The sequence below is a fragment of the Drosophila teissieri genome, chromosome 3R (genome assembly GCF_016746235.2).
Source record: "Drosophila teissieri strain GT53w chromosome 3R, Prin_Dtei_1.1, whole genome shotgun sequence".
In the NCBI taxonomy this organism is placed as follows: domain Eukaryota; kingdom Metazoa; phylum Arthropoda; class Insecta; order Diptera; family Drosophilidae; genus Drosophila; species Drosophila teissieri.
This window is the reverse complement of record NC_053032.1, coordinates 25062646-25077038: the sequence shown is the minus strand read 5'-3', so window position 1 is coordinate 25077038 and position 14393 is coordinate 25062646. Positions and strand designations below refer to the sequence as shown.

Sequence of the window (14393 nt, the reverse complement as noted above, 5' to 3'; positions counted from 1 at the left end):
TTGGCGACCATGGGGCCTTAAACTCCGCTTGGCTGGTCACAGAAAGAGGCGGCGATTCTGTTGTAAAATGTTCATTTTATTGGATTTCCAAATGATTTTCAATCAACAAGTCCATGTTATGCAATATGTAGTATGTGCACAGTTATTGTTATTGTTTCGCAGGCATTGCAATTGCTAATCAAATTGATTTTCACACATTTGTTCAATGACTCGATAAAATGGCTTTCGACTACACGCTACTAGCAGGACCTGTGCTTCATGTTACGGCTTAAAAGCTAAACATTGTACAATAGATACATGACACCGCTTTTAACGTGACTGCATAAAGCACATGCTTTGATTATTAACATAAAACAAAAACTGTATGGTAATGTGGTGGATTAATAATTATTTTTTGGTTAGTTACAAGTCTTAAACGCTTTCTAAACGAATGGAAATGCCTGGAATTGATTGTTAGTTTCGGCTGGGAAGAATCGAACCCTAAACGTAATGTATATATGTATTTGCGACGTGCAGCAGCTGCTTTTTGTTCACTGGGCGCCTAATGTTGCTAGTTCGTAATTTTCTCTAGATCCTACATAAAAATATATATATCTTGTATAAAAACGTGAATACTATTAGCTGCGCTGCTGCCGACACTTCTTTTTGGCCGCATTCAAGTTATGGCTAATAAAAAATTGATCTTATGCCAGAGATTCCGTTTACGTTTTACAAATGCACTTTAAGAGATTCCATGCGGCTCACAATACGACGACGCAGTTCGGCGTATCTGCAGAAAAGTAATTCATTCAATGCAAAGTTTTCGATTGTTTCATTATTTTAAAGAACCCACCTTTCCTTTATTTTGGCCACTTCCCGGTCAACTTCTTGTTCGTAGCGCTCCAGAATAGCACGGCACTCGGGCAAAGATAAATTCAAAAATTGAGCAACTTCATTACTGAAATGAAAACCAACAATAAAGTGAGCGAACTTCAGTTGAGAAGTTTTGTATTAACTTGCCTGATTTCATCAGTTTTCCGAGAGTCCACTAAAAATATGCGGGCCACATCCTCATGAGGTCCCAAAGTGACGCGCGTTATCAAGGGATACTCGTCGTCCTTGAGACGCTTCTGTTCACCATTGTCGCGAACAATGAAGAGGGAAAAGTTGCCCGGCGAACTGTCCACCTTGTATTTCTCCAGCACCAAGTTGATAACCTCTGTGGTGGTCACCATCGAGGAGACCCACACTGACATTTGAGAACCGTAGGGCGGCGTGAAAAACGACGTCTCCCGATTGTAGTAGTGGCCATTGATAGAGCACCGACGTTTCAGCTTGGTACGAGAACTATTGATAAACAACTTGGAGTTACAACTCAATTTCTTCATTAAAAATTTGAGTAACTCACCGACGATTGCCACTGCGTCGCTTAATGGCAGAAGCTCCAGTGCGCGGGGGTCTTCTCAGCACGACTCCATCTTCCGTCACATGCAGCCCAGCCGATCCCTCTCCGTCTGGAGCATCAACGCCCTCGCTCGCAGTAAACAAATCCTCGGTTTGCGTAAGCTCATCACCGGCAGCTGCTCCACTGGTTATGGAAGGACCATCTGTCCGACTGGACTCACCTTCGCTGGCAGCTGCCACATTCTCTTTGGGATAACAGTCCATCTGGATTTGAATGTACCGGGGTGGTATGTCGCTGCGTCTAATGGTGGCCAAACGTTGGGGACGCAGCGTGGCCTCGTCGTCGTCATCGCTGTCGGAGTACACAAAACAGCTGGGTCCCGATTTGGAGCGGTTGATGCCCTTTTCGAACAACTGCCGCCCCTGCTGATATGGCTTCTTTTGATCCCTGCTGGTTACTGTGGCCGATCCACTCTTCTGTAAGGCGTACTGACGTTGTGCGGAGTGAGGAGAGCCCACACTGCTGCGCAGATTCATGGTGTCGTTAATTAAAGTGGGATCTATTGAGCGCAACGCATGCTCACAATTAAAGCTTTTGCTCATCACTGAATTCTCGCCGTAGAGCTTAAGGGAGTCATGAATGCGAGAGGGATCAATTGGTTGATTACGCTTAAGGGTGCCCTCATTGGGCTCTGTAAACGAGTTGGCCCCATTCACATAGTCCTGGTGGACACTTCGTTTAAAGTCCTCGAAATCAATGGGCTTCAGGGTAGCGTCATCGCAAGTCTCGTAGTTATCCAGGGAGGTCTCAGTAGTAGACACCGTTGTGGTGTTCTGCGTATTGGTATTGGCGGTCAACGATCCCGTGGCGGTCATAAAATCATCCGTGCTGGTGGTGTTTGTTGATGCCGATTGGGTCGAGCTTGATTCAGTGGTCGTAGTGGTCTCCGTGGATGTTTTACTAGGCGAACTGTCGCTGGAGGATTGCGACGATGGCAGTTTGACCGGCATGGTTTCGTAAATACGATCCTTGTCGTTGTGACGTCTCTCGACCTGCAGCAGATCGTCTATGTCGTCCCAATCCAGTTTCTCCAGATGGTCCAATTTGGAAGGCAGTGTGTTTGACACACAACTTGTGCTGGCCGTAGGAGCCTCCACCAGGGTACCAGATGAGTCCGTCGTCGTCGTATCCTCGTCGTCATTGCACACCTTACCATTGGTCTGCTCTTTGCTGTTGGCTGTGGTGTTGGCCGAGGCATCTTCTGGGGTAGTGGGCAGCTCGGAGATCTCGTTCAGGCTGCAGGAGTCGAACGTCATGCTCTCGGAAAGGGAAACATCCGTGGATAGTTGATCGACCTCGGCTGTGGTGGTGGTGGGCGGAGCCAGCGACTCGCTAGCTTCGTTTTCCTTATCCGAACTGCTTTCCTGTGGGTAGAATTGCATTATTTGCGTTTTGTTATTTTATAAATTCAACTTACATTGGCAGCTTTGGATACACGGCAAGAGTTCCTCTTGCGCACTAAGATGCGCTGATCATCGTCCTCCTTGAGGTGAATCACTCCCTGCACGCCCCAGTAAACTCGAAGCGCACCTTCCAGCACCAACCGGTTGTTGACCTCGCGGCTGCGTATCTCCAGGCTTTTGTTGTCGTAGAATTGGTTGTAGACCTGCCCATTAAAAGGGAATTTAGTGAGTCATGCGATATGGGTTGCCTGCGTATGGTGTGTTGCACCTTAAGCTTGGACTCCAGGTGATCACGCGGGAGTGGCGGGCCATTGGCCTGAGCTCCGGTTGCTTTCTGGGCTCCCTTCACCCCGTAGCTTTTGTGGGATTCCACCCGGGTGCCGTGGCCAAACAGCTGCGGTCCAAAAAGGGCGCCATAACAGGGCACATGGCAGTAGGGCACACTTTTGTGCTGAAAGGGAAACAAAGATGTATCAAGATCACATGATCGGCTGACTAACAGGTGATGCTCCTACCTCAGCATGCTGGCCGGGATTTAAGCGTTTGCCGCATTCCTCGCAGCGCAAACATTCCGGATGCCAATCGTAGCCGATCGATTGTTTACGTTCCGCTGTGCGGGGCATAAATAAATATAATTTACAAGTTATTTACGGATCGCTGTGCGTATGAGTGTGGGTGCATTACCAAAGTAAACGGGTTTGCCGCACTTGTGGCACTTCCACATTCTGGATTCCAAACAGGTCCGGGCTAATGCTTCCTCCGGGAATGGGCGTGTTTCACTCCTCCTCCGATTTTAGAGAGTTGTGACGTAAAGTCGTCGAGTTGTATGCAAATGAGGCGATTTAAAGCGGACACGAAACGCAAATAGAACGCTGGGCAAGGGGTAAACACATGAGGGGGCGTGAGACTCTGATCGGTCAGTCGGACAGCGGCGCTGGTAGCCGTGCGAAACTCATAGTTTTATAAATGAAACTGGCACTGGGCACTCCCACACTTGGCGCACGGGGCAGGTGCATCGGGTTTCGGTGCGTTCTTGTGTGGATAATTGCACTTAAACCAAAACAGCACCAGCAGAAAGAGAACAGAACAATGAAATGAAAAATGGCCTTGTGCAGCACTGGCTTCGCATTCTTATCGCAAAAGGCGGCCACCCCGAAATCCAGCGGTGCTGTCAGATGATCTGTTTTGTAGCTAGATTTGGCCTGGCTAGCGGCAGCTTCAATCAGATTTGGTTAATTTGGTTTTCTTAAAATGTACCAATTTATATTTTAAGCAGTTTTTGGCCCAACTACATTTATTGAAGTTAGAAAACACATTTGTTGTACTTTCTGTTCTGTTAGCAATTTGAAGTTGCTATTGGGCTACTTCTTAGCTACGAAAGTTCGCAACACTAACAATAAGAACTGAGAGAGTTATATGGTTTTACATCAAAATCTTTCTGATTACAGGTTTTTTAAATGAAAAACAGCAAAGAATAAGTCCTTAGTATCAAGTCTTATATCATGCGCTTAAACTTAACAATTTAAATAAAAAAATCAGCGAAAGCAAAAAAGCCCGCCAAAGTGTGTGACCATTCGTAGCAGCTAGATTTGTTTTCGCATCGAGTGCGGGCACACCGATCTGCTCGAGTAGAAAGTGAGACGTTTTAATTTGTTGTCTCTGCGCGCTGTGTAAATTTGGTTAATTTGGCCCCGAATCGCGTAAATTGGCGAGTTTCGCTAATTAGGGCCAGTGCTCAACGTGTGTGGCCGTCGATTGCCAGGGATGCGATTCATCCCCATAGCTCCGGCTGCCCGCAATTAGGTTCTCACAGAGCCGCCCTCGAAAATCGCGTATCGAAATCCCCACTTCAGCCAGGAAAGCAAAGCAGAGCAGCAGCGGCGCAGCAGCAACAGGCCAACAAAGATCTACGGGCCTCAATTAGCGGAGCGAAATAGCCAACAGTGCAGTGCAGGTGCTGCGTGCGTGGTGGCCAAAATGCGCGCCACCATCGAGTTCGAGGAGTGCCTGAAGGATTCTCCCAGATTCAGGTGGATATAAGCTGCAGCCCCGCCCCCCTCCCTCTGAATTCCCATTGCAAGTCGCTTTTCGACTGAGATTTGAATTGCTTCATGTAGCGTGACTGGTTACTATCCAAAACCAGATACAACCGCACCACCACCACCCAGAACCCACCTCCTACACCGCGTACACCCCCAGCAGGGGCACCTGAAAACGCGGCTTAATCATCCATCGAACAAACTTTGTCCCGTCAGCACTGTGGAATGTGCCTGCCCCTTAATTTCCGCAATTAAATTGCCGATGCTCTCGTCTCCGTCGGCAAACGCTTCCATGCTCGCCGCTGATTGATAAGATTTCACCCAAATTGCCGCTTCTCCACTAATCGTGTCCAAAGACAAAAGCTTTCCCTCGTAAAACGGTGCACAAAAGCGGCGATAACTTGTTTGCCCAACAGCCCCATCCCAACTTCCCCACTTTTTAGCACCTGCTGCTGCAGCTTCACTTGTAGGAAAACAGGAAATGAAGACTATCTTGGGTTCTTCTGCACTTTTTTTATCAAGTGTAGAAGTACGAACTTGACCTTGGCTGTTCGAATCCAAAGTACACTACAATAAACCATGTGAATCATATTGCAAACATTTCTGCCTTGCAAATAACAAATAGGGAAATAGGAAATAGGAAATATCAGAAATACGGCTTAAGATCTGTAAAGTAAGGCAGTTTGAATGCTCCAGAACTAGGCAGATATTTTCGTTGTAGATATATACAACGTTTCAGTTACATATTCCCCAAAAGTATAGAAATTTTATACATATGTACATAGTATGTATTAGAGATTAAACTAGTTTCCAGTTTTCTGTAGAATTAAACTATATAATTTTTATCAGAAACATTAAACTATTGCGCATTCGCCTAATCTCTTGAATGACGAACACATATTTAAAGATACAGTTTTCAAAATCAATTTGTTCAGCATAAAAACAGCAAGTTATAGAAATATTATCTTAGAACAGACTTTTCGAAACAACGCTCAGAATGAAAACACTGCTGCAATAGAGAGACTAACATTTGAAATTAGCATGTAGCCTCGGAAAGAGTACGTCCAAGAAAATAAATACAAAGTTAAAACAAAAGCAGTGCCCGACTAATCGATGGATGATGACACAGGGGAAAAGGCGAGAAAAGCCCGAGGAAGACGCAACAGAGTGATACAAAAACTTGTCCCCGGGGAGGGGGGTATTCCCTATTTCGTGGCGACTCGTCTTCAATTGGAAGAGCAAACAGCGCTTTAATAAGTCCACATAAATTAAAAGTGTCAACATAAACAGAGGCGGAGTGAGAGTGTAAGAGCCCCAGCGATAACTTCTTTGATTAAGCGAGCAGATTATATTTACCCTGCTCAGCCAGTCAAAGGCAATTTTAATCACCAGCTTACTCAAGCCGATGCCCATCTTTTGTTTACATCTCGACGATATTGTGCTAACGTTTTCGATTTGTTTTTCGCTTTCGTCCTCCCCCCCAGACAATTTGTGTCCAAGGAGGAGAGCGACATCGAGCACTTGGAGCAGCGTTTGGAGAAAATCATCAAGCTGTGCAATGTGGCCGTGGACTCGGGCAAGGAGTATGTCAAGAACCAGAGGTAAACAACTCACTGCGCCATTATCCTACCTCATTCATATTCATTGGCATCGATTCTCCATATTTTCGTCTTTTTAGCGCCTTCGCCATGTCCTTGTGGGATCTACAGCAGCACTTTCTCGACAACAAGAACGCGCACAATGCGCTGGGCAAGCTGATTCACTGCTTCCAGGTTAGCGCTTCAGTGCCGTCCTAATAGGCTATATAAACCCTGTGTCCTGTTTGTTTTTTCAGGAGATGAACAAGTTCCACACCATCCTGTTAGATCAGGCTAGTCGCACGGTGCTTAAAAATCTCAGTGTGTTCGTGAAGGACGACATAAACCAGGTGAAGGACTACAAGGGACATTTTCTCAAGGTCTCCGAAGGCTACGACAATGCGCTGATTAAAAACGCTCAGGTACGCTTGACTTGCAGTAATAGAGATATGATGATTCCTGTAGCTTTATCCTTGATTTCTGTCTGCATTGCAGGCCAGCAAAAACCGACCGCAGGAGATGCAGGAGGCTGCCAATATCCTCTCTGCCTCCAAATCGTGCTTCCAACACACCGCTCTGGATTATGTCAACTATATAACGCTGGCGCAGGCTCGCAAGGTCCCCTCAATACTATCCACGGTAAGAAAAGGCAAGGGGCCAATCATAATATTGCTTATCGGCTTTCGATTGCCATGAATGAAGTGCCCCACATGCACTAAGTACATAACATGCGGTGATTTGTTATTGCTATGACGTCACTGTTGTGATATCAATGTAAGCATGTATGGGTCTCATATCTAAAAGCAATGATCAGCATGTTGAGTCAGTCGGTGCGCTGGCCAATTCGCTCAGTTGTTTATCGGGAGTGCGTGGAGCTGGTGTGCCGCTATCGGAGAAGGGTGGAGAACAATAGCTGCTATTCTTTGCATTTGGCACGTTTTCATGGTGGTCTCCTCTGCTCTTTTTTATTTCGGCAGCTGTTGGATTACTATCAGGCGTGCGTGACCTATTACCACCAGGGCTTCGACCTGTGCAACGACTTTGACGAGTTCTTCAAGAATATCAGCGAGGATTTGAACGCTCTGCGCGGGGACTATCAGCAGCTAGAGAAGGCCATGCAAAATCGCCATATGAGCGTGAATCGCTACTGCGACTCGAATACCAACAGCACATCCAACAAGATCGAGGGCTATCTATTCAAGAAGAAGTCCAAGGGCTTCAAGACCTGGTGCCGACGATGGTTCTACCTCAGCGACAACCAGCTTGTTTATAGGTGGGTGCACGCTCCCTTACTACTGCTATTCATTTAGTCCATTCAGATACATACGTATGCCATCCCATCTGCTTGCTTAGTTAATCAATCGTCTTCTTTTCGTTTGCAACTTTTGATTTTTGTGATGTTTTTGTTGTGGTGTGTAATGTGATGTGTTGTGGCCGTACGCTGAAGTGATTTGGATTCGCATTGCAGAAAACGCAGCAACGAGGACTCGTTTTCGGTCATGGAGGAGGATCTGCGCATCTGCAGCGTGCGCCCGGTGAACGAGGGCGACCGCCGTTTCTGCTTCGAGGTCATCTCGCCGACCAAGTGAGTATTTCATGCTTTACTTGTCATTGATAACGATAATAATTGCTTTCTTCTTATTTGCAGATCTCACATCCTGCAGGCTGACTCCGCCGACATGCTTTCCCTGTGGATTTCCGCGCTACAGCACAGCATAGGTGCAGCCATACAGCATGACTCCACGCATCACTCGCGACCACAATCGACAAACACACCCAACAACTCTCTGCCCGCAAAGCGTAGAATGTATGTTTGAATCACTCGTATTATGCAGTTTAATCATAACGAAAATGTTTCCACTTTGCAGCCACTGGGAAGAGTTTCTGAAAATACCGGGAAACGCATACTGCTGTGACTGCAGGAGCCCCGAACCACGCTGGGCCTCCATTAACCTGGGCATCACACTGTGCATCGAGTGCTCCGGTGTGCATAGGAGCCTGGGCGTGCACTACAGCAAGGTGCGTTCCCTGACGCTGGATGCCTGGGAGTCGGAGAACGTGAAGGTAATGATGGAGCTCGGCAACGAGGTGGTTAACCGCATCTATGAGGCTCGCATTGGCGATGATTGTGCGCTGAAAAAGCCCACGGAGCAGTGCGAGATCGGAGTGCGCGAGGCTTGGATCAAGGCAAAGTACGTGGAGCGGCGGTTCGTTTGCGGTATGCCCAAACCGCAGGAGCTGCTGGCCAGCGAGACAGCCGAAGTCCTGAGCATAGACAGTGGTGGCGTGGTAGAGGACGGAGAGAGTGGAGGCAGTGGAATCGCGAAGCGGGCCACTCTGTCGCTGGGCGGCACTCGAAAGTGGGCGGTGAAGAAACTTCGACGAAGGCAGAAGCAGCGCCCGATCCCAAAAACGCTGAGCGATGATCCGAGCATCTATAACACAGCCAAGACCGGCGACGAGTTGGAAGATGACGATGATGATGAATCCATCAACATTCCCTCGATGTCACTAAGCATTTCACGCGATGATTTGCTTGTGATCGGCGATGACCTGGCTCTTGACAGATTAGAGACTCCCGGCATTCTAGGCAGCGATCAAGAGAGCACCGATGGCGAGTCGGATGTGGAGTCGCCTTTGGAACTGCCCTTCTCGCAGCTAGACGCCAACCAATTGCTGTACATGGCTTCGGTGGTACACAATCTGCCAGTGATGTGCATGGCCTTTGCACTGGGGGCCGACAAGATGTGGAAAAATCCCCAGGACCGGCAACGATCGTTCCTGCACCAGGCCGTGATCTCCGGCTCCGTGATGGCCTGCGAGTTTTTGCTACTTAACGGAGCCGCCATCGATGCTGTGGACGAAATGGGCTACAGCGCCCTGCACATATCCACGGCCAAAGGCCACATCGCCCAGGTTTATTTGCTGTTGAAGCATAAGGCTGCATACGACCTCTCCTCCAGTGACGGAAAGAAGGCTCTGGACATTGCGGTGGACCAGGAAAACGCCGACATTGTAACACTGTGAGTAGGATAACCGAGCTTCAGTCCGGGAGATACATAACCATTCTTGTTTTAGACTCCGATTGACACAACTGAATGACGAGATTGGACCCAACGACGAATACAATGGGGAAGATGAGACGTACAAGAACGTGATGAAGGACTTCTCCAAGTTACCAGCCAGCCAGACGCGAGTTCTGCGCCAGCGGCATGACTCAAATACACTCGAATCGCAGCGCAGCTCGCTTACAAACTCCGACTAGCAGTGGCACAAGAGCCGCCAGAGCTAGGAACTTACTGGATATTATGGGAATTGTTCCGATTAGTAGGATAGCGTGATATTGGATTGTTATTGGCTTTATAACGCATTAACCAGGAATGTTAAACGGTTTCGACCTCTATGGATGTCGTTGCGGGCTTGTTTCCCTTGGTAATCTCATTTGAAAAGCGCTTCCGATTATACAAGAAAATATTATTCATTGCATTTTGCATGCGAATGGCAGGCAAGACCATTCGTTTTCTCTTAGGCGCATTTTGAGTCCCGTTTTTTTGGCGATTAGTTTAAGATTAAAGTATTCGTAGAGCAGTTGAGTTTATTAAAAATACGTATATTTGCCTATCAAATTGTACATCGTCTTATGTGGTATTTATTAAACGATATTGTAAAATGTACGTCTAGCTATATGGTATCCTGTTACAGAGCTGATCCAAATGTTCCGATTTGTATTTGTTTGCTAAACTGTTTAACGCTGCATGTTTCTAAATGTTTTAACACTATCATGTTGATGATATTTGGTGCCAACTGTTGTGAGCACTCTAAGTTCGCGAATAAAGTTGTAAAATATTCAGATCAAAGTTGATCTATTCAGGTGTAACATTATGGTCCAACCTCCGGTGGTGTAATGGTTAAACATGTCCAGGGGCTATTCTAAGACACAGCTTTAAACTCGTTCGTCTCGGAAATGTAGTCTGTGAGCTTGTTCTTCACCTTGTGCATTGTGGTCACATGCCTCTGGACAGCACTGCGATCATTGAACTGTCGCCCGCACTGCTTGCAGGAGAACATGACACCAGCGTGGGTGACCAAATGGCGGCTTAGGCCCGACACATGGTAAAAGCTACTATGACACAGATGGCACTTGTGCGTCCGAGAGTTGCCCATGTGCACGCGGCCAATGTGCTGCTGCAGGTTGGACTTCTGGGCGAAGCAACTTGAGCACTGTGGGCACTGATGGCGCTTTACGCCCGTGTGGGTGTCCATGTGACGCTTAAGCACCTCGCGCTGGGAGAAGGACAGTTCGCACTCGTTGCACTTGAACGGTTTCAGGCCCGTGTGGATAATCATGTGGCGTTTGAGGGAGCTGGCGCACGAGAGCTGCAGTGCGCAGCTGGGACACTTTAGCGTGCCGCCCTTTCCACTTTTCAAGCCCTTAATATGGGTATTGTGGTGGCGCGTCAGTAGTTTCTGCGTAGGAAAGGCCACCGGGCACAAATGGCACTGGAACGACTTCACCGTGTCCGTTATGCGCCCGGTTTTCGGTTGTGGGCAACTGGACTCCTGCTTGAACACCAACTCACTCGACCTTTTTCGCTTGAGGGGCGTCTGCTCATCTCTATCGCTCTGTTCCTTTTCCTATAAATAGCAGGATTGAAGTTACATTTGAGTTTAATTTTAAATCATATGCTTAGTTACCACTATAATGACATTTTCGTGGAAGCTAAAGACCTGTTGCTCCTGAGATATCTCCTCGCCCAGGTTAAACACCACCACGTCTTCTATTTCCTCTGGCTTTTCGCCACTGAACTGAATTTCGCCATCTTCCTTGACTATGCAAAGAGTTTAATGAAGTAAGAATTTATTTGTTCTTTTTTTTTTAAATATACCCACTTACTGTTATAGGAGGTTATTCCGTTGTCCTGGTCAAACTCGGGAGTAGAGTCCTGGTTTTGATCCTCCGAGCTAGCGGAGTTTATGATGTAGATCTCTCCATTATCTGTGTGCACTACATCCCCTGATCCAACCATGTTGATCTCCCTGAAATCTTCACCACTATCCGCAGGCACTTCCTCCTCCAATTCGAGGCCATCGATGTTTACATCGCTAGTATTTACGGGTTCGGAATTGCACCCCAATATAAATTCTTCTTCTTTTGCATCCTTCGAGGGCTGTATCACCTTTTGATTGGCGACGACCAAGCTGGGGCGTCGCTTCGGAAGAGATTTAAGTTTTGGCCTAGAGGTGGGGTCATCTTCATTGGCTTGCGTCTTAAACTCCGGCTCGGACCCATCCAAGGACTCCCAGCGACCGGCCTTCTTCTCGGTGAGATACACCTCCAATTCGCCTAACAACATGGCCAGCTGCTCCTTTCGTATGTCCTCGCTAACCTCGTTTCGCAGGTCATCTTTAACCTGGGTGCGCACCTCCTCGGCCAGCTCCTTGCGCACCTCACTGCGCACATCCTCCGCCAGTTCCTTTCGCAGCTCGGTGGTCAGCTTCGCTCGAATTTCTAGACGAGATTTGACCAACCGCTTTTGCATTTCCGCTGTCTGTTCTTCCTTGAACTCGTCTCGCCACTTTTCGTCCTCCAACTTGCGCACTTTGTCCTGCGCCTCGATGAAGGCTATCGAATCCTCGAACTCCAGCTCGTCCTCGTCATAGTCGTCCGGATCCTTGGAGAAGACGCGGCTTCGCTTTCCGAGCCCCAGAAGCCGGACATGCTTGCGAAGCTTCTTCTCCGCCCACTGGCAGCGCTGCCGGAAGAGGAATGACTTCTCCAGCTGGTAGCGGCACTCCTGGCAGATCCTCTTCGGCAGAGTATCCGTCGCCTTGGCGTCCAGTGCGACGCAGGCCATCAGGCGCACGGGAATCGAGAGCTGGGCGTCGTCCTCGTCGAAGATGGCGTACGCATCCTGGTGCTCCTTGAGGCACAGGCGGCACAGGGTCGCCAAATCGGGATACGACGGCAGCGCGTCCATAGAGTCGTCTATTTTTGGTAAATCAACGTATTTACTCGGTGGCGTCTCTGCATCGCAAGCAGTGTGACCGCAGACTGGGCGGCAAAAAATACCTACTTTCGAAGCAAAAGCAAAAACACACTGTTCATAAAAAAACAAAATTTGAAATACAATTTAAAACGCTTTTGTTTTGGTTCCATAACGATCCATAAGACTATTCCTGTTTTATTTCTTTTAGTTTAAAGTTATTTATAGATATACATGCTAAAATAGGCTTTAACGTTTTTCATAACGAGTGATATTTATTAAAATCCTATGCATTAAAAACCGTAGTATTGGATTGGATGGCATATGAAATGCATATTTGACGATTTCAAGAAGACGATGACAATTAAAAATGGTAATGGCTTAGCTTAGTGCACAAAAAAAAGTAGTATTCTTATAATAAAGAGGATTAAACTACTGTAGTAATACATAGAACACTTTCAATACATATTGCATGTAAATTCGTTGGCGGACTTTTACTGGCTACGTGACGGTGCTTTTTAGCTTATCCGCTCCTCTGAGACGACAGCGCACACAACTATTAAAATCTGCGTAAGACTTGGGACTTGCTTTCTTGAAGGAGCTGTGCTTACGACAGAGGGTCTCGGTCATTTTTTTAGGGCTCACAAAGCGGATTTTTTTGCGGCAGGGCGATTGGGTTTGAACATCCTTTAAAGGAGATTTGTAGGCATCCAGAAAGGAGTCCTTGTTAAAGTCGTCGCGCAGATGACTTAGCTGGGGATCGTTCATGTTGATCTCAACCATGGGCACGGCAACTAGTGGCGTTGCAGCTGGCTGTCTGCTGGCCTCTGGTTCATCGTCTATTTAATAAGTGTACAAATTGATAATTTAGGTTTGATTATATAGGTTGGTGTTGTGAAAGAACGGTTGGTCTTACCCAGTAATTCCACCACGCTATCATCGTTCTGCTCCATTAGCTCTTCGCCTAACTCTGCTTCGTAGAAACCACCAGTCTGGTCAGCAGGCAGCTGACTGCTTGAGCTCAACTTTATCTCGTAGGACGCCTCGTTGCGCTTGCGCACAAAGTAGCGTTCCAGTTCGTCGAACACGTCGTCCAGGACACTGAGACGCAACTGCTGCTTCGCCTCGGCTATGACGACCTCCTCGAGTTCCGCCCGCAGCTCCAGCTCGATATCCGCCCGCACCGCTTGCTTGCAAGTGCTGAGCAGCTCCTTCTTATAGGCGTCGATCTCGCTGCGAATGAGCTGGGCAGCCTGCACGCGCCACTGGGCATTGTTCTCGGAGCAGGCAGTGGGCGTGCATCCTTCCACATCGCGCAGAGAGCTCCGTTCCTCCTCCAATTCGGTTAGCTTGCTTTTGACGCCCTGGCGTTGCAACGCCTTGTGGCGCCTCAACCGCCGATCGGCTGCGAGGCAGCGTCGTCGGAAGCAGTGCATTTCCTCCAGTCGGAGGCGACACACGGTGCATATGTGCTGTGGCAGCCCGTCTCCGGGCTCGATCTCCAGCGATGTACAGACCATTACCCGCAGAGCAGTCGTTCCATTTGTGCCGAAAACAGGAAAGTTGGCGTCCTTTGCCAAGCACAGGCGACAAACATTCATGTTGTATGCGCAGGAACTTCGGAGAGTGGCAGCCAGACACCTGATTGGGTATTATTCGGAATGATTAATACTTTGGTAATCTTTCCAAGAAGCCAATTTAGAACATGAAACATAAAACCATTTGAATACAAACAAATACAAATTAGGGACGTAGCAACCATCAACAGGCTTAGCCGATATCTTATCGATAGTCTTGGTGTGGCCATCCGCTCAGCTGCGTTTTGCAGCTTAGTAGTTCGAGGCTGGCAACTCTGCCCTTAGTGTGACCGTGTTTATGCTAGACAACTGGCGGGAGAACTTCAAATATTTGAAAAGTTACAACAGTAGCATCGAGTGCAAGTCACA

The 14393-nt window shown here is 47.7% G+C and overlaps 4 protein-coding genes across 6 annotated transcripts; 1 reads left to right on the top strand and 3 right to left on the bottom strand.

Moving 5' to 3' along the window:
* Positions 1–55: 55 nt before the first annotated feature.
* Positions 56–3942, bottom strand: LOC122619534 (serine-rich adhesin for platelets). Its single transcript, XM_043796520.1, has 8 exons — positions 3532–3942; positions 3363–3457; positions 3116–3298; positions 2862–3050; positions 1388–2808; positions 1000–1326; positions 833–937; positions 56–769 (listed from the first exon to the last, which is right to left on the bottom strand). Exons 1-8 carry the CDS (start codon positions 3569–3571, stop codon positions 709–711), a joined length of 2421 nt encoding a protein of 806 aa, XP_043652455.1. The 5' UTR covers positions 3572–3942; the 3' UTR covers positions 56–708.
* Positions 3943–4454: 512 nt separating this feature from the next.
* On the top strand, positions 4455–10320 carry LOC122620589 (arf-GAP with coiled-coil, ANK repeat and PH domain-containing protein 2). 2 transcript variants are annotated; one of them, XM_043798125.1, is made up of 10 exons: positions 4455–4877; positions 6371–6487; positions 6565–6658; positions 6721–6885; positions 6959–7102; positions 7441–7736; positions 7932–8048; positions 8112–8270; positions 8332–9486; positions 9542–10320. In XM_043798125.1, the coding sequence occupies exons 1-10, from the start codon at positions 4825–4827 to the stop codon at positions 9726–9728; spliced, it is 2487 nt and encodes an 828-aa protein (XP_043654060.1). In that variant the 5' UTR covers positions 4455–4824; the 3' UTR covers positions 9729–10320. The 2 variants fall into 2 exon arrangements, with proteins under 2 accessions (XP_043654060.1, XP_043654059.1); XM_043798124.1 differs by having other exon boundaries at positions 7911–8048.
* Positions 10053–12509, bottom strand: LOC122620590 (zinc finger protein 480). Its single transcript, XM_043798127.1, has 3 exons — positions 11358–12509; positions 11159–11292; positions 10053–11098 (listed from the first exon to the last, which is right to left on the bottom strand). Exons 1-3 carry the CDS (start codon positions 12439–12441, stop codon positions 10394–10396), a joined length of 1923 nt encoding a protein of 640 aa, XP_043654062.1. The 5' UTR covers positions 12442–12509; the 3' UTR covers positions 10053–10393.
* Positions 12510–12765: 256 nt separating this feature from the next.
* LOC122620967 lies at positions 12766–14227 on the bottom strand. 2 transcript variants are annotated; one of them, XM_043798667.1, is made up of 3 exons: positions 14182–14227; positions 13364–14088; positions 12766–13286 (listed from the first exon to the last, which is right to left on the bottom strand). In XM_043798667.1, exons 2-3 carry the CDS (start codon positions 14046–14048, stop codon positions 12949–12951), a joined length of 1023 nt encoding a protein of 340 aa, XP_043654602.1. In that variant the 5' UTR covers positions 14049–14088; positions 14182–14227; the 3' UTR covers positions 12766–12948. The 2 variants fall into 2 exon arrangements, with proteins under 2 accessions (XP_043654602.1, XP_043654601.1); XM_043798666.1 differs by having other exon boundaries at positions 12767–13286; positions 13364–14219.
* Between the last annotated feature and the right edge of the window lie 166 nt (positions 14228–14393).